Here is a 27,378-nt window from a genome sequence, read left to right as displayed (position 1 = left end):
TCCCCCAGGACCATCACTTACACGTGCACAGCCATTCACACCCACATGACGCACAGAGATAAAAACCCACTTGAAGGCTCTTGAGCCTGCTTTTAAAATAGGTCAGAGTTAGGCCACATCTCAGGTCCTGCGGGCTTTTTCAATCACTTGGATCATAGCAGACTGTCGCAGGGCCTATCCTTGCAAAGACCAATCGTTGTCCACAAGAAGCCATAATATCCTGCAAAAGTGCCCTTGAGCAAGATATTGCTCATTTTTACGCTGCTCTGGTTAAGAATCAGATAATGGCATTCATGAAATGAGGAGGCTTCCATCTGTGTGACAGCTCATAGACTGTGACTCATGTCTCTATCTGTGCGACATTCATGTAATTTCATATTTCACTTTGAAGTTCAGTGCCACGGTGAAATAACATTCTTCTACAGTAGACATTTTTCTACTATTTTCTGTCACAATTTAACTACCCATGCACGCCTTGGGAAGATGGACAAAATGTGTGCTGTTTACTACCTGCAGAAACGGATCAGGCATCATTTTAGATTAATAGTGCTCCGACTTCAAAGTAAACCCGGGTGTTGTTTTTCTCAGCTTCACAACCTCTTTTCTTGTGCCTCTGATGGAATAAAAATAGCTTAATACAAAAAGCACTTGTTTCTACTGATTGCCTCAAAAGAAAATCAGACATCTGTTAGGACAGAAAGATTCGAAAATTATATGGAGAAGGCTGCTGTGTGAGATGCATTTCTTGCTCACACGGAAAACAGTAGGCCATATCAGATACTGTAGCTTGTATAGAGGCAAAGCAGTGGGAGGGGAAATGTCCATTTGACTCCTCTTCGTGACAGCGAATCAATGCAGCCGAGGGCACAGATAGAAATGAATTGATTGTCACCAATAAAACTCCAATTAAACAAACGAACAAGCCTGGGAGAGAGAGGCCTCCCCCGAGACAAGCAGCTCTCATCTTCTCATCAGTCCTCAGGGGAGGATGGAGGGTTTTTGGAGGGATGGGGGGAGTGTGTGTGTGTGGGGGGGTGTTGGTGTTAGGCGTGGGCCAGAGAGCGAGGTCCATTTCCTCTGAACACACTCTCTCTAGGAGGAGGAGGAAGTTATGGATGAATGTGAAGAGTGGGCATGCTACAGATGGAGAATCAGATACCCATTAGACTAGAGAGAGAGAGAGAGAGAGAGAGAGAGAGAGAGAGAGAGAGAGAGAGAGAGAGAGAGAGAGAGGAGAGAGAATGCCATTGATCCAAAAAGCATTCCTAACGATGTAACGAGATCTTAATTATGGTGGCATCTGACATATCAGGATTCTAGTCAATTCTAGGGCACACTTAACTTGGTTTCATTTGATTTAGTTTTAGCTTGAAGCCCCTCATCAATATTCCTACCTTTCTGTCTTTTTCTATTTATGTACGTGTCTCTTCTCTTCTCTCTCTCTCTCTCTCTCTCTCTCTCTCTCTCTCTCTCTCTCCCATTGTCTCTCTCTCTCTCTCTGCTGGCAGCTGTGGTACGTTCACTCACAGTGCATTCACTGTATTTCATTCTTATATGCACTTCTGTATATGTTCTAGTCCTCCACCCACCTAAACAGCGGTAAAGGATGCTTTATGCTCTTACAGGCCATCAAATGAAGTTAAAGATGAATAATGCTCCCCATCCCCAGAGAACGCACGCACATGCTCTCCCGACTCTCTTCCCTTCTCATCTCAGTTCTTTGCTAATAACATTTTCCTCAGTATCTCCTTCTATCTCATATGCTCCCTAATTCAATTGTTCTTTTTCCCTGCTATTGAGTTCCCGCATCATACATATGTATTCAGAGGTTCACAGGAATCCCACTCCATCTTCACGTGCGATTTTCAGCATTGCTCTCATGGATGCAAACACATTGCTAAATGGAGGAATGCGCTAATGTCATATTGTGAAACACGTGCCACGTTTATTGTGGAATGCCAAAAACATGTATCACTTCAATTGAATTTTCACTGAGCTTTTGGTTTATGGATCCTTGTCTAGTGGTATAGAGTTAAACCTTATTACTCTTGTTTATCTTTATTATGGGAGACAACATCTCCATATTAAGAACACTTTTTTTAAAACCGCTTTGTAGAGCCCGCCGATGCCAGATTTTTGGATCCGATGCCGATCCCGATTTTGAAGAGTCCTAAATCACAGCAGAGATGACCGATATTTTGTGTGTGTGTGTGTGTGTGTTTGAAAAATGTTATGTTTCTATTTGAAATTGTTAACTCATAGCAAACAAATAAAAAAATTACACTAAAACCTTTTGATTACGTAGATATTAAACTTAAATACAGTACAGTATATTAAAAAAACAAGTAACTTGAATTATTCAATGAACACGCAAAAGTAAGAACACATAAACTGAACTTTAGTTTATTTAACCACTTGAGCCCTATTCTAACTTTTTCAAACATAGATGGTCTACACTAGACATTAGGTTGGAGAATTTACAAATCAGGACACATCGGTCGCATAACTGCATACTGATGTCAAATAAGTCAAACAATGGCCGATATATCGGCCAGACCGGTATATCGGCCAGACCGGTATCGGATGAGCTCTATAGACGGATTTCTTGTTTACTAACATTGAGACTGCACGCTCAGGTGCCTGTTTCATGTAATCTATTCCCAACAGATCCCCAAACCTGTTGTTTTGGGGAGCACTGGTTTCAGTTCATTCAACCCCCTCTGTGTGTTGGCTGGTGAGACGCTCCTGGCGAGACATACAGTATATACTTCACAGCTGACATACAAGCTCACAACGCGTCGCGGATGCGACCGCTGTGAGCTTGGAGGTCTGCTATTCTCTGCCGTTCTCTGCACGCAACACCTTCGCACGGCAAAGTATAAATTAGGTTTGAGGGGATACAGCTGCGTGATCAAGCAGGCTCTGGTGGTGCCGTGATCATTGAGCGCTCACTCTGCGACTGGAGGTTTGCTTTGAGAATCGCTATAATTGTTTACACATAAGTTGACACAACATAAACCAAGGTATATATTTCAAGGGGCAGAGATCACAGTAAACATCCATCCTAAACCTCCTTCTTACACACTGGGAGGAAGACAGCATCTGAAAGTTTGATGGGTTGCATTTTTACACGTGAGGCTGTGACCACTTTTACCTTGCATCTAATGAGAGGTGGGGTTCTTTTGGCCCCGACCTGGGTGCGCATACTGCTTCTTATCAGTGTGATGTTGTCTGGAAATGCGTCATACCCTTTTGTCTTATTATTTACTCAGATTTAACAAAGTGGTTAATGGGAGATAGGACACAAGCCTTGAACAGCCCAGTGGTTGTTGGAGAATAGAGTGTAGCTGTAATTTACTACCAGGCAAATATGATCTATAATTATAGTGTTTTTCCAGCAGCAGCAGCATCCCAGAGGTTAAAGAACAGAGCGTGTGATTACCAGTGAGATGGTTTAAATCCACAGATCAGCAATAACATTTAATTTGGGAGTAAAACTTGGTGACTGGAGAGCTGCTTTGGTCCCGTAAGGGCTGTTAAAGTGGCTTTAAACAAGCTATTTAACCCACAAGCACAGCTCCTGTGGAGTTCCTCAATGCTTGTGTTGTTCAGTGCCTAACACCAAGGAGTGTGTGTGTGTGTGTGTGTGTGTGTGTGTGTGTGTGTGTGTGTGTGTGTGTGTGTGTGTGTGTGTGTGTGTGTGTGTGTGTGTGTGTGTGTGTGTGTGTGTGTGTGTGTGTGTGTGTGTGTGTGTGTGTGTGCGTGCGTGCGTGCGTGCGTGCGTGCGTGCGTGCGTGCGTGCGTGCGTGCGTGCGTGCGTGCGTTCTCTCACTAACCCTAGCCATGATGTAAACGTTTTGGTCATGGACACATGATGTAATAAAAGGCAGACGGAGTGGACTGACTGAGCCTGTGTTTTTCACAGCGTCAATTTTTCATTGGTTACTTCTGCCTGATGTGACCTTATAGCAACATCTGCTCGTTTGCAAAAAAAAAGAAGTCTATAGCTTAATATGGATTTCATGTCAACAGAAAATATTTGATATGTATTCTAACAATTCCACACCCTTTTCAAAGGATTTCCTGTCAAGAGAAAAAAATATTTGATATTTATGCTAATAGAAAAGTCCATCCATTTATTGGTTTCCGTTGACATTTTATTACTTTCATACCACAGGAAAAAAAGTAGCTCTCTGACCAAAGTAATCTCTCTCCATTCTATTGATGTATGCTGGTAAAGTTGCTGATTCTGTATAGTTCACGCACGCACACACGCACATACGCACATACACACATCGCACACCACCTTCACAGAGAGCTAGTACCACCCTAACCCCTGATCCTGATGAGATCCTGTATTTTGAGGATTACATCGCTGATAAAGCTGACCTCGGGGGTTAGGGTGATGATGATGATGATGATTGCAGTGATGATGCTAACCAATTATGTTGATGGTTCTTGTTTAAGCTGTGAGCCCCCATGAGCTAGCGAGCTGACAGCGCTCATTGTGGCATCGCAGTATCCTGACAGATGGCGACACATGGAGCTTGCTGACAGCTCCGCTGATAGCGCAGAATGCCACCATCTTGCATGTAGGGGCCTATGTCTCTTGCTTGCGTATATTCCAGTTATATTATCAACACACTTATTATACGCTGTCAGCTACCTACCTGCAAGTCCACTCACACTGCCAATATAAAGTGGTTGAAGAAGCAGCAGCTACTGTACTCATAATTATTTACTTGAGTAAAGGTAGAAATAGCACAATGTAGAAATACTCTGGTACAAGTCAAAGTCCTGCATTCAAAAGCATTAGCATCAAAATATATTATGCAGAATGTCTCATTTATACAAGAATGTCCCATTTCACAAAACAGCATATTTAAAATGATCGGCGAACAACCCAAGTATAAAATAGCTTAAGTGGCTAATGTATGTTTTGTAATAATAATAATCCAAAATCTGCAAAGTAACTAGTGATACATTTTCAAATAATTGTAGTGCAGTAAACAGTACAATATTTGCCTCTGAGTTGTGGTGGAGCAGCAGAAGTACAAGACAATTGGAAATACTCAAGTAAAGTAAAAGTACAGTACTTGAGTAAATGTACTTGGTTACCTTCCACCACTGCTGATATACAAGGTACCTCCTGCAAGGCTGCTGAACAGTAAAATCCTCATTCATTGACATCTCAGAGCATGAATATTGACCCGTAAGGATTTTACTGTGTGCACAGGACCTGATCACAAGGCCTTTTAGAAATCCTCATTGAGTCATTATCCAGTCATTGGTCATTTATCAGCGTCTTTCATTCTCTTTTCTTTTTTGTCATTCATTTCACAGACGTCAACAGACTTCCAGTTATTTTCACCTAGATCAATCCGCCCAGAGATCAGCGCTGTGGGCGCGTTAATGAATGACCAACAGAAATAGATACATTAATTGAATGACTGAATACGTTAGGCGATGTATCGAGCGCTGCACGGCTGCCTCGACAAATAGCAACACACAGTTGTTATTGGGTTCAGTGATTGATGGTGGACGAGTGGGGCTTTGGCATAAAACTGTCTGTTCCACAGCGATGGTTTAGAATTAGGGGAGACAGAAACTGTTCTTGCATGACTACACGGTGAGCGTGGGGCCTGATCTTTTTTCTCTTTTTTGGTTTTCCAGAGATTTTGTTTGTGCTTGTTTGTTGGTTTGTTTATCTGTTTAGACAACCGTTTAAATCTCCCTCCTCTGGTGTTTATTCAAGGGAAGCATTATGTAACATTCATGAAGAACAGTTTGCCATTGTCCCCCGGCTCTGAATGACAGTTTGGAGCTACAAGTGCGTGCGCGAGTGGGCGCGGAAAAAAAAATCATAATTGAAAATATTGAAAGTGTTGGTGGCCCACCCATAAGACCATGTGTGTGTGTGTGTGTGTGTGTGTGTGTGTGTGTGTGTGTGTGTGTGTGTGTGTGTGTGTGTGTGTGTGTGTGTGTGTGTGTGTGTGTGTGTGTGTGTGTGTGTGTGTGTGTGTGTGTGTGTGTGTGCGCGCGCGCGCGCTGACACACGTCACAGTGTGTCAGTTTGGGACTGGGGGTGCGTACTCTGTGTGTGTGTGTGTGTGTGTGTGTGTGTGTGTGTGTGTGTGTGTGTGTGTGTGTTTTTCAATTCAAATGAACGTACTGTACAATACTGAACATCTGGTAGATTGCAACTTGTACTCCCAAGTTTTCCTCAGCAGTGTAAAAAAGCGATAAGATAAATAGTCAGCCCTCATCACCCGTAACTTCAGACAATATATCGTATATATCTTGAGAAAAAACACAGAACCGCTGGAATATAAACGCGACTTTCAGTTGTACTTCACAGCTCAGGACAGGTGCTCCTAATTCGTCTGTAAAGAGGTGATTGTCCCAGCGTTTAGAGTTATTGATGATATTTATTATGGATTCCTATTACAGGTACATCAAATTACACGACATTATGGTGGAACAACGCTATGGGCTGTACATTAGATTTAGGATACGATTTGACAATAATTTGTGTATAATTTACTTTTAATGAGCCGCTGTCTGAATGACTTTTAATGACAATTTCTCACATTCCCCCCACCCCCACCCCCCCATCCTCTCTCTTCTCTGTCTGCTTCAGGTCCAAGGGCTGGATAAGAAGGACCTGCCAGGGGGGTCGGTGATGAAGACCCTCCCGTATGGAGTGGCCGGAGGTGCGGCGGGAGGGCCCGCGGGCGGCGTGGTCAAGCCTCCGTACCAGACCCGCGTCTTCTCCACCTCCATCGACCACCAGACCCCCATCAAGTCCAAGCCGCCCACCTACAGCTTCCTGAACCCCTACGACTGGGCCAGGAACCAGTCGCTGCTGCTGGACCAGACAGGCTACCGCTCCAAGCGCAAGCCCTCGCTGAAGACGTCCATGAAGACCAAGAAGATCTTCGGCTGGGGAGACTTCTACTTCAACGTCAAGACCATGAAGTTCAGCCTGCTGGTGACGGGGAAGATCGTCGACCACATCAACGGGACTTTCACGGTGTACTTCCGCCACAACTCGTCCAGCCTGGGCAACGTGTCGGTCAGCATCGTGCCGCCCACCAAGGTGGTGGAGTTCGAGGTGCGGCAGCTGCACTCCCACACCCAGCCGGAGGTGCAGCTCCAGCAGACCCACCAGACCACGCTCGACCCCAAGGAGGTAAAGACCTTCAACTGCCGCGTGGAGTACGAGAAGACCAACCGGTCCAAGAAGCCCAAGCCCTGCCTGTACGACCCGTCGCAGACCTGCTTCACGGAGCACACCCAGTCCCATGCCGCCTGGCTGTGTGCCAAGCCCTTCAAGGTCATCTGCATATTCATCTCTTTCTTCAGTATCGACTACAAGCTGGTTCAGAAAGTGTGTCCGGACTACAACTTCCAGAGTGAACACCCGTACCTCGGATGAGGAAGCGAGGCTGAACCGATGAGGGGGAATCGAGAAAAGGGGACGATGATGATGATATAGTGATGGTGATGATGATGTTACTATTATGATGATATTGACAGGGACAGTCTTCTGTCCGCTCTCGACTGCTGTTGAGCTGCGGATTTAAAAATCTAATATAATCAGCATTATGGATGGTTAGGAAATGGTTACATTTTCTGACATTCTTTTCAAAACTTTGTATTTGTTCACTTGTTTATTTTCTGTAAATAATGTACACAGACTCTGCACAACTATTGCTTTTAGACATTGGTTTCTCAGTGTTATTACTTTCTGTCTGTTGGAGTTCTGTTGGGATAAAAAAAAAGCTGGAAACAAGTAAATCTGGTATTTCAGTATGCCCTCCGACTACAAAGCAAACCTCTGAAATAGCTGTGCTATGCCATTGCTGTATGGCAGACATTAACGTTCTGGTAGACTGACTGTTAATCATTCCCTCAGCTCTACATTTCAAAAGAGAGTTATATGTATGAGAAATGCTATGCTGGATATGCATACAATATAATGTATGACAAAGCACATTAAAATCTCTTTAACTGTTTGTCTGTCTTTCACTTGTTGTGATGTCTTGGCTGCAGGAGGAAGAATTGGTCAGAGAGGTAGAAGCCTTGTATGTTACTTTTCAGGAAATGGGGGAATGGATCCAATGTTGTTATTATTCTGTCACAAGCTCTTGTTAATACTTTTCATTGGTTAAATATTTACAAAACCCACAGATACACTTAACCACTTTCACTTTCAAAACTTAAAAAAATATATAGCAAAAATAACCTCACAACTTGTCTTGTAGATCGGTTATTTTTGCTACTTTTGTGTGACACTCTTGTATGACAAAGTAGGGCATTCATTTACGGACAAAACATACACAAATCTTATCATAGAGATACAAGGTTTCTGCCAGACAGCAACGATTTGCACATGTATTTACTAGTGTGGGTTTCAAATGGGGCAAAGCAATGTGGCCTGGATACATGTGAAGTGGGTACATGGGGTTTTGTAACAGCTAGCAGCACAAATGTGGGGCTCACTTTACAGCCAGTGTACTGTAAGTAATTTCTCTCCATTTATGTTATCTTTGCCAAATTCAGCAAAAATCGGAAATTAGGCCTTAAGCTACATTGCTTTCTAATGAAGAATTGATAACCAACTCCAATTATCTAAAAGTGTGGGGAACAAATGATTGTCATTGCTATATTATTAGTCCATGTGAGGGCATGACTGAAACATCGGGTGATAGATCCATGTTTGTATCTGTCTTTGGAATGGAATAAATAAAACCAAGAAATTAGAATACAAAATACATTACTGACAACATTAGTTCAAATATCATATCCCCATACATGGAACTGACATATAATGGAATAATATCTGTGTTTGATCATGCAAATAGGGAGAATAGATGAACCTATAGACCCTATGAGCACAAGTTTTATAAGTCGTCCTAACTTAAAGGACAAGTTCGGACTAAAATAACGTAGAGCCTTTTTTCCTACTGAAATTGTTCCCAATTGATTGGTCATGGGGTCTATTTGCAGTATTGCGTGTGTGTGTGTGTGTGTGTGTGTGTGTGTGTGTGTGTGTGTGTGTGTGTGTGTGTGTGTTTTAATTTCAAATCCAATTTCCCCATGCAGCAGCCCCCATAGCAATAGCATAGAGCAGAGTCCATAAGCATATCGCTAGTTATGCTATTTGCTGTGGTCTTGTTGTGATTTTCATGAATCTGTTATTAGTTGTCATAACACACGCATCCATGCCTTGGTTGTCCCATACAAGCCACCGTAGTCTGCTAAACAGACAACGGTGTATGTACAGCTGTTATGTGTTTTGCCAAGTCACGGAAAAGACGTGCCTGATTGGCCTGTACAGTCACGTTGATTGGCAGTTGTGCCGAACACTCACCCCAAAACATGATTTACGAGACTGTGGTGGCTCATGTGGGACAACCAAGGCATGGATGCGTGTGTAATGACAACTAATAACAGATTCATGAAAAAATAAATCACTTTTGACTGCGACAAATAGCTTAAGTAGCGATGTGCTTATGGGCTCCACTCTATACTATGGGGGCTGCTGGGGAAACTGGACGACAGGGGCAATTCTGCAAATAGACCCCATGACCAATCAATTGAGATCAATTTCAGTAGGAAAAAAGGCTCTATGTTATTTTAGTCCGGACTTGTCCTTTAACAGATGTATGATACGAATATTCCTATAGTTAATTTAAGGTGCTTTACACAAAACATTAAACATTAAGACACTGAGCATTAACACTGCAAAATATGCACATTATAAAAGGCCATTTGATCACAATTAAAAACAAGAAGTTGAAATAAAACCGAAAGATAAGACAATAAAATGACATTGTAGAAGAGATGATTAAAAAATACTCATTAAAAGTCAACACCAAACAGAAAGGTCTTCAGCTTTGATTGAAAAGAATTGAGAGTTGTAGCAGACATGCTGTTTTCTGGGAGTTTGTTCCATGGCGCAATAAAAACTGAACGCTGCTTCTTCACATAACTACAGACTCTGTATTCAGAAAGTAGACCTGTACCAGATGACCTGAGAAGTCTGGATGGTTCATGATGTATCACAAGATCAGGAGTGTATGTAAGGCCCAACCTGAATAAACCATTCAAAGCTTTATGAACCAATAGTAGTATTTTGAAAGCAATCCTTTGACAGACGGAGCCAGTGTAAAGATCTGTGAAGTGGAGCGATATGATTCACGTCCTTGGTATTGGTAAGGAATTGAAGGGGTTTGCATCATTATTAAAGGGATAGTTCACCCCAAAAATATTTTTTTTCTTCGATTAGTCACCCCGTGGAGACTTGAATTCATGGATATTTTAAAATTTTTGTTGCATTCCTAAGCCAATAATTTGGTGACCAGCGGACCGGTAGGCACCGGTTCCGGTAGGAAACACAAAGGAGACTCTTTGTGTCTCCTACCGGAAATATCCCTGAATTCAAGTCTCCATGGAGAGACTAATGGATAGAAACAAATAATTTGGGGGTGAACTATCCCTTTAAATGCATCTCTTCATTGACTATATTTGGACTATAATGCGATAACACTGGTTATATTGGTTATTGAACTACAATAACTGACCACTGAGTGCACACACTATTCTGTCACTCTATTCCTCTTGCTGTCTCTTTCTCTTTGAGTCTTGTTCTCAGTCTTTCTCTTGTCTCAGTTTCTCAACACAAGCATATGTTCCTTCTGTCTTTCTCTCCACAATTCTGATCAAAAGACAATGGTGCTGAGGAATTTCATTAGAAAACACACAGTCGATGCTAATTGAATCTTCATCTCGCCGTGGCTCAATACCCTATTATGTTGTTGATCAATGGCATTCAGATGGAGGTCCGGGGAGGTCCATGTATCTTCGGTGGGCTGCAGTGGACACTCAGGACACAGGGATTGATGGACTCCCTGCAACCCAGATTCTCTGGAGATCCACTCTTTATCATGGAGGGAGTCACTACAGTCACTAAACAACAACTGGTTTAGTGAAGAATCACCAAACCAGTTGTCGTATTGTCGAAGGATCCTTATTTATCCCAGTATGTGTGTGTGTGTGTGTGTGTGTGTGTGTGTGTGTGTGTGTGTGTGTGTGTGTGTGTGTGTGTGTGTGTGTGTGTGTGTGTGTGTGTGTATGTGTGTGTGTGTGTGTGTGTGTGTGTGTTTTAATTTCAAATGAACGTACTGTACAATACTGAACATCTGGTAGATTGCAACTTGTACTTTTCCCTCAGCAGTGTAAAAAAGCGATATGATAAATAGTCAGCCATCATCACCTGTATCTTAAGACAATATACCGTATATTAGAAAGAACACAGAACTGTCTGTCTGTCTGTCTGTCTGTCTGTCTGTCTGTCTGTGTGTGTCTGTGCAAGTTCCTGGGAAATATACTGAAAATGAGTCTGCAATAAAGAATGCAATAAATTAAACGTTGTGTGCGTATGCCTTTTGTATTCCAGTTTGTAATATTTCAGTGAGAATGATTTCATACCACTTGACTTAGTGAGAGGATAGTAGACTATATACAATTGAATGAACTGCATCATTAAGTAAAACACTCTGAGGAGAGAAATGATTGTGCAGAAAATCATAATTTCATGTCAATGTGATGCAGCATTCTCCAGTTCATGTAAGATATATGAATGCAGTATGCATTAATAATATAAAATAAACAGAAAATAGCCTATATTTCTTTCTCTGGTCGCTGTAGCTCACAGTTCGTACCCCAAGAGAAATTCACTTGGGAAATTGTGAAATACTCTAAAACAATTTGTATCAATCCACATGTATGTCATTGTTTGCTTAATATTGCGAAATGATCATTCATTCCATTGACCTGAGAGAAAATACTCCAGTCTCTCTCAGGTCAATGGAATGAATGATGTAGTCTGGGCCACCAAACTACATGTCCCATAAGCCCTTTCGGCTAGAGACAACCGCACACGTAACCACCCACTTCAAAACAGCCCTCTCCCAGCCTGACCTCTTCATACAAACAGCGGTGGCTTGTGTGACAGTCCTCCTGACACCTGGAAACATGCTGTCTTTCACCCTGAGACAACTTGCACGGGTAAGAATACCACAACACTGTCCCCTTCATTCACTCTCGATGCTACTGTAGCTTACTGTATGTTCTGTGAAGAGCTAAAGATGACAGGTGAACTAGCTAGCTGATCTATAGCTAGCTTAACTAAAACGTAAAATTGAAGCTGAACTGCTACTTTTGCTCTGGATGGATGATCATGACAGCAGAAGATACTTTCTAAATTAAACAAATACATATTTCTGTCTATTTCGTATTTTTCTGGTATAAAAGCTGTAATGACTCCTCAGCACCCCACTGAGAAGCTAGCATGCTAGCTGTTGTCTGTCGGTCCATGCTGCTGTGGTTACATGGCATGCAATGATGCAACAGTGTGGGGTCTGTTTCATCATGAGCTAACCTGAGTCAGTACATAAGTACTACAGTACATTAAGTTGTTCAAAACCACTTAGCAAATATTACTGCTTGTTGCCGTTGTAGATCCAGATGCTGTAACTAAATTCGATTATTTAGGGTAAATAAATGTGATCATATTACTGCTCATTTATTACATTATCATCCATTTGTATATACAGTGGGATTTGGTGTGATGTGTGTCAAAACTGTAATTTTTACAAATCAAAGTAACAGGACAGGGTTTTCTTTTGTTGTTTTTGTCTTTAGACATAATTATTTATACAGACAGTCATAAATAATTATTAGATGACCCTGACACCAGAGTTCAAAGTGCAGTGGTACTGTCTGCTACTGTAAACGTGTAAGAACACCAAGGAAATATTAACTTATTTCGTTGAAGTACTTATGTAAAGTATTATGGCTCCTTTTGGTCCCATTACACAAGTAATAATAGTCTTATTTGTTGACTCGTGACTATGTTAATGTGCATAATATGATGTAAAGAAAATATATTCTAAACCCTGTTTAATAATTAAGCTTGTTTCATAGGATCTGAAAACCACTCAAAGTCTATTTTTAGTATTCTTAGTATTATTAACAAAATAAAGCATTGCATCCCTTATGACAACTCAACATGCTATTGTACATGTACACATATACTGTAATCATATATCAAGATGTACAGTATATTATCTCAGTGAACTTCGGTCACTTCGGTCAAGGATAGTTGAATAATACCGTCATCTTCAAAATCCTTCACTATCTCCAATTGCTGTTTTCAAAATGTTTGCTGTTCATTGGCTTACAACATCGTTAAACTTGGGCTTTGTGTCACAAGGGAGATGGAGCTGTTCAGAAAAAGTGACCCGTTTTGGGGTGTAAAAAGAAGAAAGTGTAGTTTCCTTCAGACAGATACTGTTGCCAAGTTTGTCCTGACTTCTCGCATGGTCGGTTTAATAATACATTTGGCCATGTTAACTTTGAGGTTTCCCATTAGCCTGAGTGGTTCACGTGTTTACATGTGTCTCATATTGATGGTAATTATGTAAGCATGCAGCTTCATTATGGTTAAAATGGACTCACGAGAGGGCCTTCTTTTTGGACAAAGCCTCGTGATGTCCTCACAGTCAGCAATGTTCTGTGAATGTACATTCTTGTGTGTGCATGAATGTATTTTCAACTTTAAAAAAATAAGTGTTGTAAAGCAACACCTGTCTAAAGGGTTGTATGAACAAAAATCATTATCTGGAGAACACAGATTCTTGTTGTTTTGAAGTGGCTTCTAAACAGACTACTTGCAACAGGTTTGGAATTTAGCCAAGACGAATGTTGTAAAACATTATGCAAAGCTGGTTTTTGTGTGCTATTGTGTTGGATAATCATACTTAATGAGTTTTTTTTTACTAACCTAAAACCCCACATTAAATTACTCTGCACATATTTTTCAAGGCTTGTGGATTTGGGATAACGTGCCAACCTATTTAAGTCCTCTCTTGACTTTGATGTTCAGCCAATTTGACAAAAACAGTCATGTAACCTAAAGTAAGCCAGCGCCCAGAAATGATTGCTTATCATTTGACCCCTACAGTAGCCGTTACCCAACACTGAAAGTTTAGTTGATATTTTGCATGTTATGGCTTTGAGAGATGCCAAAGCTCAGTCTTCAACCAATGAGGACCTATGGGAGAAAGAACTCCCCCAGGACAGACCCACAATCATTTAAGGTCAACTTGGCTAGACTGTCAACTAGAAACTGAAGACATCCGGACTGGGCAGCTCAATGCCGGCCTTGACTGGCTTTTGGTATCAGTGGTATTTTGCTACCGACCATTCACACACTGTGGCATTTTTGCCCTTACATCATACTTTGGGTTTCCTACCTTTTTGAGCATGACTTATGCACTAGACAGACCTCAATCTAGCTCAGTGGTTCTCAACCTTTTCAGCCCCCCAAAACAATCATAATAATTTGAACTAGGGACCCCCCCTCACCCTGACAAGCATAAGGAATTGTAGGAGTTGAGGCATTAGATTCTCGGTTCCACAGATAAATATTGTGAAAATAGCCGATCTACAAGCTCATTTTCCTCTTTCTTATATTATTTGATAATTGGGCCAATGTTTGACCATTTTCTATAGCATGCTTTTGCAGTAATAGTCTTTTTTCACTTTTTTGTTTGAGGTATTAAAAAAGTCCTATAAATTGTCACTTCACTGTCATCTGGGGACCCCCCCAAAATCATGTGGAGGTCCCAACCCACATGTTGAGAACCACTGCTCTAGCTGACCGGCACACACCAGAGAATGTGCGAGTGACGCACACGAGCCCCGCATACGCACACACGCACTTATAGATCCCGTCCAGCTCGCGTATCCGCAGGCGCACACCTGGTGTAGTCGGTATCATTGAGATCAATGGGAACTTTCAAAACGCGCTGCTAGCCGATATCGTGCATAGTAATGCTCCAAATACCAAGACTAAGCTAGTGCGAGACGGATTAAACCCAGCTTACCTTATAACACTGGTTCTTCTATTAATCTGCTATTTTTATGTTATAATGGCTATAATGGCGTTCCAAAAGTAGGGACGTCAGGGTGAAAGTGGTAAACCACTTTAACCCTATATATTTTGTGGACCGGGGACCCCAGGAGTCTATACTCGTTCCCCTCTTATCCCTACACCATATCTCTTTGGCTGAAAGTACCACTTCAAGCAACAATGTAGTAGATTATTTTGGGCATAATAGTTTGGCTCTTTCAAATAGCATATACACTACAGTAGTATATATGTACTGTATGTGGGCTAAGTGATCATTTATGTAGACAGTGTTCTTCACTGTAGTCCACATTTAAGTTTTGATAGAAGGACTATTCCTACACAACATACTACTGTGCAAAATTCAAATGGATAATACTAATGCACTTGAGGGAGAAGGACTGATTTTCAAAATCTGCATTGGTTAAATTTTATTTTGATGACCACTGTCAGTTTTCAAAAGGACTAGTTACGGTTGAACGATCGAGGCGTTGGCAATCTCACAATGCAATAGTCAATCGGCAGCACAACCTTAATGCCACTCCTGACCCTCAATCACAGATGAAGCCCAGCCGTTATTTGACTTTTTTAAGTCATCAGCTTCGGCAATTATTCAGCCGGCGTGTCACGATTTTTAACCATTTTCAACCTGGCGTCCCTATTTTGGGCACGTCATTAGAGGAGACATTTTTTGAATAAGGCTAACTGTAAAGTGGTTAAATAAGTACAGTTTGTGTTTATCTCTCAAAAAGTTAATGCAAGTTTTGCATACAACTTCAGAATTTACACTTTTTGACAAAATATTGGTCAAACTATCTGTAATCGGTGGTCTACGACTCAGATCGTCTTCGGAGTTTGGACCCAAAAGCTCTGGCATGATCACTGTAATCACAGGGCACAGAAGCAGCAGATAATGAATTATTTGGAATTACATTATGCCAGTAGATATACAACCCAAGGTTCAACCAAAGTTCAACATCACTTTAAGTTACAGTATATCTTATCCTCAGTTCATGTGTTTTACACCCCCTGAATACATTGCAGCTTACAGAAACTAAGAAATACCTGTGCACTTCGCTGCTGTATTTTATAGATAATAGGGAGGAGGGAATGATTGGTTATTTTCAGCTTTATGTGGGTAAGACATTTCTTTTCTTTAACTTGAAAATAACTAGCATTGTGTAAAAAGATTGAAAAATTCTTCTTCACAAAAGCGCTAATTTGACACAGTGTATTGGATGCGTTTCTTTCTTTCTTTCGTTTTTGGGGAGATATTACTGCTTCTAAAATACATTCCACTAAACATACTGTGTGAAAGCTATGGGAGAGTGAAAGAGGATACGACAGACAGGTCACGAGTCGCGACCCAAGCTCAACCCTCACATTCTCACAAGCGTCCAGCGTTTAGTATCTCAATCCAGTAAGCGTCCGGGGTCGACGGTGCGGAGCTTTACTACCGTCATCTTCTCCATTGGCTTTCTTGTGTGGAGATTACAGAGTTAATGCCACGATCTTCCACCTCAGCCTCTTCCCCCTGCTGGAGATTGGCTTTGTCGCCTGCGGCGCTTAGCGTTCTGATTGTTGCTCTGACAACCCCTTGACCTGATTGGACCGAAGGTGCTCTTGAGTAGACACACACACACACACACACACACACACACACACACACACACACACACACACACACACACACACACACACACACACACACACACACACACATACATACACACATACATACACACGTACACACGTACACACATACACACACACATCCTTCACTACGGGCTGGATTTCTCAGTCTGGTGTCATCCAGGCTGAATCACAGGGCAATTTGTAACGGGCAGCCTTCCTATTAGTCTGTGACAGAGGGAGAGAGTCAGACTGACTGATGCCACTGCCCTGGTGACACTCCTGCTTCCCTTCTATTGCCTCAGTGCTAGGGCTGCAACTATCGATGATATTTTCTTAGCCATTATTCTATTGATACAGTTTGTGACTAATAGAGAAGCGTGTTTTTTGGGGGTGATATTTGTATTGAATTTATTAACGAACCGCCACATTCCAATAGATTTTTATAATCAACCAAATGGATTAGTCTGATGAATCATTAAGCCCAATTTAATACGTAGTCATTGTACATTTGTAGCACAACATAGCGAAAATAAACGGATCTATAAGCTCACCGTATGTTGGCTATTTTATTTCGAGTGGCGTGAGTCGAGACCAGGAGACGGACGTGAAGTGAATAAGAGGCCTTTGGACACGGCGGGCGGTCAAAACAACCTGTGGTGCCTTATCTAGCCGAGGCTTGTTGAAATGTGGCAGGAACACGACTGTCTATATCAGTCTTTTCATGTTTTTGCCCACGGACCCCCCCCCCACCCCATGGACCCCCAGAATTAGAAAAGAAATTGTGTTCTGGACCGCTGGAATAGTGGCTTGACTCGCGTGTCAGCGTGTTGCAGGTTCCGATCCTGCATGTCTTCCTTTGCTGCATGTCACTCCCCATCTCTCTCTCTCCCCATTTCCTGTCAGCCTACTGTCCTATCCATAAAGGCATAAAAGTCCATAAATAAATCTTTAAAAAAAAAAAGTGGTTAAAATGATTGTGACGCTATATTAACTAATTTAGATGGGGACCCCCTGGTACTAGATATAACGTGTCTTTCTAGACACATCAGAACCGTTCATCCGTTGCCACCTCAAGTTTAACCGCCTCTGTTATTTATCTGTTATCTGCTTCCGCATGTGTTCACGTGAGGTGAGGCGTTGCTCCGGCAAGCCCTATAATCTTATTAAAATTATATAGTGTATGTCGCGCCATTATTTACAGATCTTGTAGTGTGTACATGTTTGAGATTATAGAGAAGAAAATACGATTATCCTTATAGTAGTGTGTTATGAAACCAGATTTCCAAATCATTTAAAGGTACAGTAGGCCAACATATAACGGGGGCAAATTTTGATATTTATCAATATCTAAACAATATCAGTTTCTTTTTTCATATAATTATATGGAGATGACTTAAAAAAGTTACCTTAGGTAGCAGAATGGAACTGCCCAGTGATGACATCACGAGTGGAGGAAGTGTTAAATCTCTAGCATTCAGCTATATTTGCAATGCTCTGGAAGCCTCTATTGTAAAAGATTAAATTATATGCATACTGATGATATAAATATCCTTGTATTTGTTTATAGGGGCTTTAGGTGAGTTTAACAGGGTGGACTTCCTCCATTTATTGTTAGTTAAGTACAGTTTCTTCCACATGATTTGAGTATCTGGCATTTGAAGGAAAAGAAAAAGAATAAACCTGCACACTCATCTGTGGGTTTATTCTTTTTCTTCATATTACTTTCATTATTTTTACTCTTTATTAGTTTTCATAATATCTACCTATCTAGTATTTAAATGATCTGTTGTCCTGCCTTGAACTTAGATTTTTTTAAACTCCTGTAGCTGGGCTTAACTGTTTCCCTCTACTTGTGTTTCCTTCAGCTTCCTCAGTTCCCTCAATCCTTTTCACCCCCTCTGCTATTTACGGTACATTCTTCTGTTTCTTTTTTCTCATCCTCTGTATTACAAGGCCGATTGTTGTTTGTAGCAGCGGCTGATGGACAGCAGTCATCTGAGAAATTGACTCCTCTCAGGATCCCGACACAGGAAATGGACAGAAATGATGTGATACGTACTGTAGTCGGTCTAAATGAAATGATTAGTTCTTCTTCTTTTTTCTTTTTCTTTTTTCATCGTCTTCTGTCACGGTCACAGATGTTTGACAGGAGTGACAAAACCTCCTGCCGACATCGAGTCGACAGTGTCACCCATCTGTGACGGGGGCTGTTCCCATCTGTGTTGGATGTTGCACTTTTCCTGCCGCAAAGTTTTCATCAAGTTCACCTTCAAACGACGGCCTGATCGGCCTCCTAAAAATAGTCCCCCTTCTGTGACAGATCTGGTGCTTTGCATCTTGGCTCTGACTTTTCCCGGGGATCAATTAATCATGTGTTTATTAATTATATTCCCGTAATGACAGGCGCGGGGATGGGACTCGCGATAGACTGGCAGGCACGGCAGACAGGCCTTGTGGGAAGGGAAAGACGGACCGCGGGGAGCGCCCCCACACGTTGTTTGTTTTTTGGGGATCTGGAGCTGTCCTGGAACAGGTCCTGACGAAGACGGGAAGTAATAAAAACGGCACACACAAGTGCCACTCGGCTCTGCCTGTTTAGCAGCTTACGATGACATGAAGGGGGGGGGGGGCGGCAAGGGCACGAGGAAGACTCCCAGTTAGACAGGCGCCCTTGTCTCCTCCACAGTCAGCAGGAGCTCTCTAACAGGCAGCGCCGGTTGGCGTGTTTGCCTCCTCTGCTGCTGCTCGCTGGCCTTGGTTGGCGTCCCAGTAGAAAAACGCAGACAGCGAAGGACGGTTCCTATCAGGGTTTAACGACCCGTGTGATTTCTCTGTGCAGGAATATGTCCTCGCAAGGCAGGCCGACCTGTCTCCCTGGGCGCCTTAGTCCTCCTCCCAGAATCCCAGTCGCCCCCACACCACCCCAAACCCCCTCCACTGGCACCGGTGACGGAAGGCCAGGGGAGAGGAATCGCAAAAATCAGCCGCTAATGTGCCAACCTCGTCCCTGGGCGCGTCACCCCCCCTGTCCCCTCGGCTACACTGGGGAGCAAAAGAAAGATGAAGGCAGGAGGATGAGACCAAGGGAGTAGAAGGCCTGACTGTAGGCTGCTGCTAAGGATAGAGAGAGAGAGAGGGCACTTCAGCTGACTGTATAGACTGTAGACAGAACTGTGGTGAAACACCATGGTTTATTTTTTCTTTCTTTTCTTCCCATTGGTGTTTCTTAGTCTGACTTGACCAGCTGTGCATGTATCTTCCCCTTTTATTCACAGTTTTCCCCCTCGCAATAGATTTTGTGACAGGAGATTTGTGTTCAAATGTATACATTCTTTTCAAGATTTTTTTGAAAATGGTAAATCTACAAGCTCACAACGCGTCTCATTGCGATGCACTGTGAGCTTGTAGATCGTCTATTTTCAAATATTCTAATATTTTATATATATATATCGTTTTTGTAGACCTAGTTGCTTATTTCTCTCGCAAAATCTGGCAACACTGATTTGAACCATCTCCATGGTGGTTGGCAGCCGCTTTACCCCTTAGAAATAGATTCCAAAGGGAAGCACGCTAGGGATGGGATGATAATCGTTATTATGTGATATAAAAATGCTCACAAGAATCGTGTTGCAGAGATAAAAATGCATCGTGAAATTTTCCTCAGTCATACACTAGGATGAATTGGCTTTTGTTGAGCTGCAAATTCAGAATCACTTAAACCATCTATACTTGATCAAACGGACCTGTAAAGTGCGCCCAGTTTACAATTACAATACTTCATATCTGTATATTCAACCCACAGCAAGGCTGTTTAGTAATGTTTTCAATGCTTGTACATTGCAGTGCATTTGTGTACAATTTGGTGCATGTTTTTTACACCCATGTAGAATATGCCTTATTGTGTTTTTTATTGTGTTTTTACTCACCCGAGTGACCTTAAGCAGCCTCCAGCATTGTGCTAATTGCTTTCTAATAATGTGGGAGGTGAACTTATCACTCACACACCAGCACGTCCTGTACAACATGGTAGTTGTTGAATGAGTGATGGACAAGCACTTTGACATACTGCTCATAAATAATCATAACATTGTTTACATTCCAGGAATTAGCCTATTTGTTTTAAGTGCATCATACCTGTCAAAATATGCCCCCCGCCCTCTTCTCCTCAGTTCATTACCATGCTGCTAATAAAAGTACAGAAGTGATTTATCATCAAGATTGAATGGATTCCATTCCTCAGCAATTAATTTTCTGAAATTGGTTATGATACGGAAGCTATCAGCTCTCCCTCAGCAGGCCCTCTAGACCTTCTGAGTTGGTTTTAATTTTGGTGGGATCATTTAAATGGAGTCCTATCCTTTTACACATAACAATGTAACAGCATCCTTACCCTTAAGAACACAATGGGTACTCTCTCTAATCTCCAATCTCTCCAGTTGGAAACCATTATCCAAGTAGGTCGGAGAGGCTTATTGTCGGTATGGTAGTTTTAACCCACAAAGGTATCGATCGTCCTTATTGACGTGTTCAGTGGGGAGACTGGATACGACCACATGAACCCTTGCGTCCCTATTCTGGGGTGAACATTTGGCCGACAATGGCCGACAAGCTCGGCTATATTTGGCGAAGATATTTTGTATGGGGGGGTGGGGAAAGGAGCGGGCCAAGGATAGAGAGTTTAAGTTAATGCGTAGCCATGGTTAAAGAAATAAATAAACTTACAAAAAAAACAGAGACTGAGCAAGTGAAAACCATATGGACTATGCACTCGCATGATCAGCCATTGGAGCAGAAGCAGCAGAAAACTTGTCAGCCCCAGTCCAGATTAGATAAGCAGGAAGTGCTGAATGTGTTCTCTCTGTACCGTCTTCAGTACACTGGGGCAGTAAAAGCCGTAAAAAAAGAAAACTCAGTTGGTAGAACTGCTGATAGAGGCATAATTGAACAACCACGCTGATTATTGATATCATACAAACACGCCATCTTCTAATTATACCAGGCTTACATATTAGAGTGCAAGAGAAAATGATGGCAACGGTACATAGTACTGTAGTAGGGGGAGGAGAAAACTATGGGACTGAAATGTTGCCTTATTCATGTTGGACAAATCGACCACGGTGCCGCGCGTCGGTTCAAATGTGTAAAGAATGATCAAAGGCGCTCCCCGCAGAGAGATTGTGTTCTTCTATACGTCTTGATATCTTTAACAGTCCTTGTTTGAGACTGAGGCCTCAGCTCAATTCTTCTTGATTAGATGATGCACCATTAATACCACCAAGTGGCTTTCAATCCTCCTATAATTTGACACCAGGTTTTTAATCCTATCCTCCTTGTCCCTCCCTAGCCACTGCGCCAGCGCGTCCCACTGGCCCTGAGTGTGCGCGGGCAGCAGTCCTATGCAGCGGCGCCGGCACTGGAGGAGGAGCGTGGCTGGACGGGACAGGACAGCCTGGCCCAGGACGACCCAGAGATGTGGGACCTGCTGCAGAAGGAGAAGGACCGACAGTGCCGCGGCCTGGAGCTCATCGCTTCTGAGGTAACGGAGCATACTTAAAGATCAGTTCTCCTCTAGTTTTAGTCTTTCCAGCTGTGAAACCTCAATACCCCGGGGATGTGATTCTTTAAAACCTTTTTTATCCCCCTTTTACTGAATTTAACATTTTCATGTTTGAAATGCTTTTTCTTTTTTGCCTAAACGGCTCATCGCACAACCGCTGATGAGGTATTTGGTCAAATAACGAATGAAAATACAAAGGTGAAACGTTTAATTAATTTAATTTAAAAATGAATTGTTATACTTCTCTCTGCAAATTCCCATTTCCTCAGCACTTCAGGCATTCATACTGTATTTTCCATTCATTCATGTTAGAGAATGAATGGTTCCCATGTGGAATCAAAAATGTAAGTGATTTACTCCATTGACAGACAGGAACACATGTCCCTGAGCCACTGACCTAAGTGCGGCCTATTTACATTTGTCGATGATGCAATGCGATGCGAGACTGCAGTCTAGCCAAGACCAACTCAGGACTCCTGAATCGCTGCCCTCCACACTCTCCTATCTAACATCAGGGTCTTGAGCTCTGCAGTGTTGTTTGCTAAGCTGTCACGCTGCATCTATGTAGGTGGTGAGCTTCTTGCTTTTCCTGGTTTTGCCCTGGGTTGGCTCCCATAGTGTCAGTTGCCTTGCCTCTAGTTCCGGGTGCCTGACGCAGTGCCCTGCCAGCCTCATCCTTCTCTCTCTGACTTTGTCTGTGACCCGTGGTAGGTCCCCAGGCATAGAAGACCACATTTCTTTTATTTTTTTATATATATATTTCTGGGACTTTTTTCTTCCTTTTATTTATAGTTTTGTAGTCGAGATGGACAGGAAACAGGGGGAGAGAGATGTGGAGAGACATGCAGCAAAGACCGTCAGGATCGGGACTCGAATCAGGCTACTTATGAGACTAGGTTCCTGGACAGCAAGGCCGGCGGTCTGGGCCAGGACAACATTTCTGATGTGCTCCGTCCTTGTGACAACTAGTGCCATTCGTAGCATTCTTGTGTAGACTCCATGTCCATGATGACGTGATGAGGCGTTGGAGCAAATGGAGCAAGCATATGTTAAGTGCTTTATTTTAGTTTTGGAAAATGGCATTGTATGCCTCTTAAGAACAATTTGGGGTGTAGACTAGAGGTAGCTTTATGTCCAGCATTTATTGCATGCTATACCTCCCTCTAGAACTGTAATGTTGTCACACTCAGGCAATTAATTAGCAATTGTGTCCTCTAGAGTAGACAGGAAGGATACAGTTAACTTTTGACTTTGGGTTACAACAATAAAACGTATCATTTGCAAATATTTAAAAAAGTGTTTGGGATATCGATTTCATTTCTTCAAGTTTGATTGCATACTTGAACACTTTATTACCAATTTACAATTTAGCAGACGCTCTTAATCCAGAGCGACCTACAGTAAGCAAGGTAAACACGAGGTAATACATTAAATGCATGGAAATGGTAATCTAGGATCATAGGCAAACCAAGAACCTATCATCAGTCTAAACCGTACAATATCAAAAAGTACATTTGTACATTGAAACTATACACACTATAGGATGCCAGGTCTACAAATGAATCTGGCTGCATCTAACAAATTGCAAACAGTACAGCAAGTACAATTACGCAAGCATGCGTCATCATAGCCTTGCCATTGTGCAAGTCCCCAAACTTACCTAACCCATTGCTATAAGTGAATTCCCACACCAGTTCTAACCAGTCTAAAATGGTAAACCATTCTCAAATGATTCCATAAACATCGCTGACAGTGTTAAGTTTGTGTTTGAAGTTTTTCTAAATATCTGTTGGAAACCCATCTGGCCCAGCTGTTTTTCCTGCCTTCATAGAATGAATTACCTCCTATATTTTGTCGTCTGTGAATCCAGCATTAAGGCTACCTGTGGAATCCTCTTGAGGTGTGAGGAATTGTTATTGTCTCCGCCAGGCCGAAAGGCATGGCGAGAGAGTATGTTTTACCCCCTGTCCGTCCGTCCGTGTGTCCGTGTGTCCGTCCGTGTGTCCGTCCGTCATTCGATCTGTCTGTGTACAGCTAATCTCCGGCACCGTTGGCTTGCTCGCAGCCAAACTGTGCACACACAGTCCCTGGATACCAGAGCAGAACCTCTGCCCCAAATTTTTCACAGGGGCCTGTTATAGCGCCACCAGGAGGCCGATTTGTGCAAAACACATTTTTTGACAGTACTCCTACAGATTTTGTCCAAAAATCCCACAAATCGGTACACAGTATCTCTACAGTCATTAAACGAAACGGGTCTTTCAGATTTCTCATATTCCATCCTGATTGGCTAAAAATGTCTTCCAAAGTTTGCAGGAGTGCTCCGTTTTGAACAAAATGCCTCAAATCATGAACACAGCATGCACTTTCCGAGAAATTTTGCAAGCACATTCCCATTAGGCCGAGGAAGAACTACCATTTGAACATTTTTAAATCAGCCTCATGGTGGCGCTATAACAGGCCGATTCGTGTTTTTACCTATAATTGCACCGATCTGTGTAAAACTTTGTATGCACACTCCCTATAGGTCAAGGAAAAACCTTTGCCCTGCATTTTTCACATCTGCCTTTTATAGCGCCACCAGGAGGCCGACTTGTGTAAAACACATTTTTTTATACTACTCCTTCCAATTGTATCCAAATTTCACGCAAATCGGTACACATGATCTCTATAGTCATGTGATCACGACGGATGTGTTTGATTTTTCATACTCCATACTGATTGGCTAAGATTGACATCTAAAGTTTGCATTATTGGCTTGTTTTGAACAAAATTCTGCAAATCATGAACGCACCGTCCAATTGCGCTCAAACTTTGCACGCACATTCACACTATGTTGAGGAACAAATGCCACCCTTTTAACATTGGCCTGTTATAGCGCCACCAACAGGTCTAATTCAGCAAAACACATGTTTTTGACAAAATGCCTCAAATCATGAATGCAGTCAGTGTCCGATTGTCGTGCAAGGCCTAAGAAGAAATGGCACCCTTTTCACGTTGGCCTATTATAGCGCCACCAGGAGGCCACAGTAGCCTACCTGACCTGGCGGAGACCTGTGCTCCGAGGAGCACTTTTTCTAGTTAATGGTTATTTCTGATTGGAGTTTCTTGATAACAAGCCTTCCATAAGTCCCCCTCAGTCATAAAATGTTTCTTTGAACTATCTGTGGCTATTCCTGCAGCTTGTTGGGCTCCAAGTAAAAATAATTATTGATTTGAATTTGTTGAGAAAGATCTCCCTCTCAAGAGTAGGCCTACTTTTTATTTTTTAGAAAAGCAGTATGATTTTTGTTCTTGTGAACAGTTTGATTTGGTGCTAGTAAAGCTTATGATTTGGTGCTAGTAATGCTTATGATTTGGTGCTAGTAAGGCTTATGAGTTGGTGCTAGTAAGGCTTATGATTTGGTGCATGTCCACAGAAAGTGTTTTATGAGCAGAGGAGTGCTTTGGATCATATTTACAATATGTGGAAAATATTTGGGTATTTACTTCCTCCTTGTACTGGCAGTGTTAACTGGAATATTAGGCACTGATGAGTCCCTGACCATGCATTCTGTAACGTAGGAAAGTGAGAGAAAAAAATGTGTCTTTGAAGTTGAGAAACTTCACTTTAGGTTGGGTTTTGCTGTTCTGCTGAGCTTTTTCGGACCAGGGAGTCGGTGGCACCAAAGAAAATGGCTCGAGACGAGATCCAATGCCTCGGATAGCTCGCTCTCTATGAAAGCGCATGCATCATTTCACTCTGCAACCTCTGGAAGGTTTATCTGCCTGAGCTTAGATCTGTGGCTTCTATTTTCCTGGTCATCGATTTTGGAGGTGAACAGTTTTTTCACTGTGACTGGAAAAACGGACAGACTGTCTTCGGTGTTTGATATGCGGTGGACTCGTCTGCATCTGTTATTCTATTCTCTTCTCATGTTGGTTTTAATGTCCTGAATTTCCGATAGCATACATAGATTTTCTAGAGAATTCAATCTTCAGCCCATTTTTCAGGATATCACCCCAGCTAACTTAATTTGGTACATCAGTGCCATCTTCCTCCTCGATGCCTTCTTGGCATAGCATGGCGTTGTTGCACCATGCATTGTTTCCAGCATTTTGTGAAAAAATCTTCCCTTGTTTCTTTGGCAATGTGAACTCTAGGGCTGTAGTGCTTTAATGAGGATGTGTCTAAAAATGCAGCGGAACTAGGAAAGTGTGACCTCTCAACACCTGCCATAGCCTGAAGATTCTTTATTGCGTTGCCTTGAGGATATCCTTGAGTTAGGCTCATGCCTCATTGATTTTAGCTGCCCACCACACTTAAAATTCGGCATGCATTTTTAAGTTCTGTGATTTAAAATATGAAAAAAAGTTGCTGCTTTCCACAAACCGTTTGCAGCGTTAATACATCTTCGTCCCTCCCTTTTTAAAAAGATTCTCATCTTTCTCGTAGAACTCCACACCCCTTCCGCTCAAAGAAATAATAATTCTGAATTGGCTCTTTCGACCGCAGAAACGCTCACAGCCTTCTGTAAAGATAAGAGTAGTGATCAGTCATTACCAAGGTGCCCAGGCACCTCTTTGTTTTCACTCTGGAGCTGTGTGCTGTGAAATGGGAATTCTTTTTTTTTCTAATTTTTTTTTTTTACTATGCAAAAAAGCAAGATATTTTTTTTAAATCTAGTGTTGTTCCTTTCCTCTCTTCTGCCTCTCCTCCTGCTTCTTCTTCTCTGCCACCGTAGTTGCTCAGTGGAGTATATCAGACCCCCTCTACACCCACCCCTGCCCCGTCTCAGCACAAAGCCTGACCGCTCTGCTGTGAGATAAAGCTGATATCTTCATATGGCCTCCTCGCCTCTCTGCCTCACTCGGCAGGGCTTTCCTCCAAGGGAAACATTCATTTGTTTTACGCACCCTTGCATGCACACAGGAACTCACTCACACGCGCACACACACACAAACACTCTCTCTCTTTCTCTCCAGCACTAAGAGGAAACAATTGCATTTCCAATTCTAATGGCTACGCAGACCTCGGCATGACTGGTGGAAGGCTCTTACTGGGGTTGTTATCTCCCTTCATCTCTTCTTGGCTCTCAGGTGGATCATTAGCATAGAGGTGTGTGTGTGTGTGTGTGTGTGTGTGTGTGTGTGTGTGTGTGTGTGTGTGGGGGGGGGGGGGGGGGGGGGGGGGGGCAGAGCCATGCAGAGCCATGCAGTGTTTATA

The 27,378-nt window shown here is 42.4% G+C and overlaps 2 protein-coding genes across 2 annotated transcripts in view; both read left to right on the top strand.

The window, feature by feature from the left end:
- nxph4 (neurexophilin 4) overlaps nucleotides 1–8,018 on the top strand; it is a 51,762-nt gene extending 43,744 nt beyond the window's left edge. The window contains exon 2 of the mRNA XM_084061549.1: nucleotides 6,641–8,018. Within this exon, the coding sequence (XP_083917675.1) occupies nucleotides 6,641–7,438 (798 nt within the window). The 3' untranslated portion in view covers nucleotides 7,439–8,018. The remainder of the gene's footprint in view (nucleotides 1–6,640) is intronic.
- Nucleotides 8,019–11,956: 3,938 nt separating this feature from the next.
- The window catches only part of LOC311049257 (serine hydroxymethyltransferase, mitochondrial-like), a 33,011-nt gene continuing 17,589 nt past the window's right edge, over nucleotides 11,957–27,378 (top strand). Inside the window, exons 1-2 of the mRNA XM_084062774.1 lie at nucleotides 11,957–12,075; nucleotides 21,960–22,151. Coding sequence (XP_083918900.1) covers nucleotides 12,043–12,075; nucleotides 21,960–22,151 — 225 coding nt within the window. The 5' untranslated portion in view covers nucleotides 11,957–12,042. The remainder of the gene's footprint in view (nucleotides 12,076–21,959; nucleotides 22,152–27,378) is intronic.

This window comes from Gymnoscopelus microlampas, assembly GCF_963454915.1.
Source record: "Gymnoscopelus microlampas genome assembly, chromosome: 7".
NCBI classification, from domain to species: Eukaryota; Metazoa; Chordata; class Actinopteri; order Myctophiformes; family Myctophidae; genus Gymnoscopelus; species Gymnoscopelus microlampas.
The sequence above is the reverse complement of the archived record's forward strand: the minus strand, read 5'-3'. Positions and strand labels throughout refer to the sequence as shown.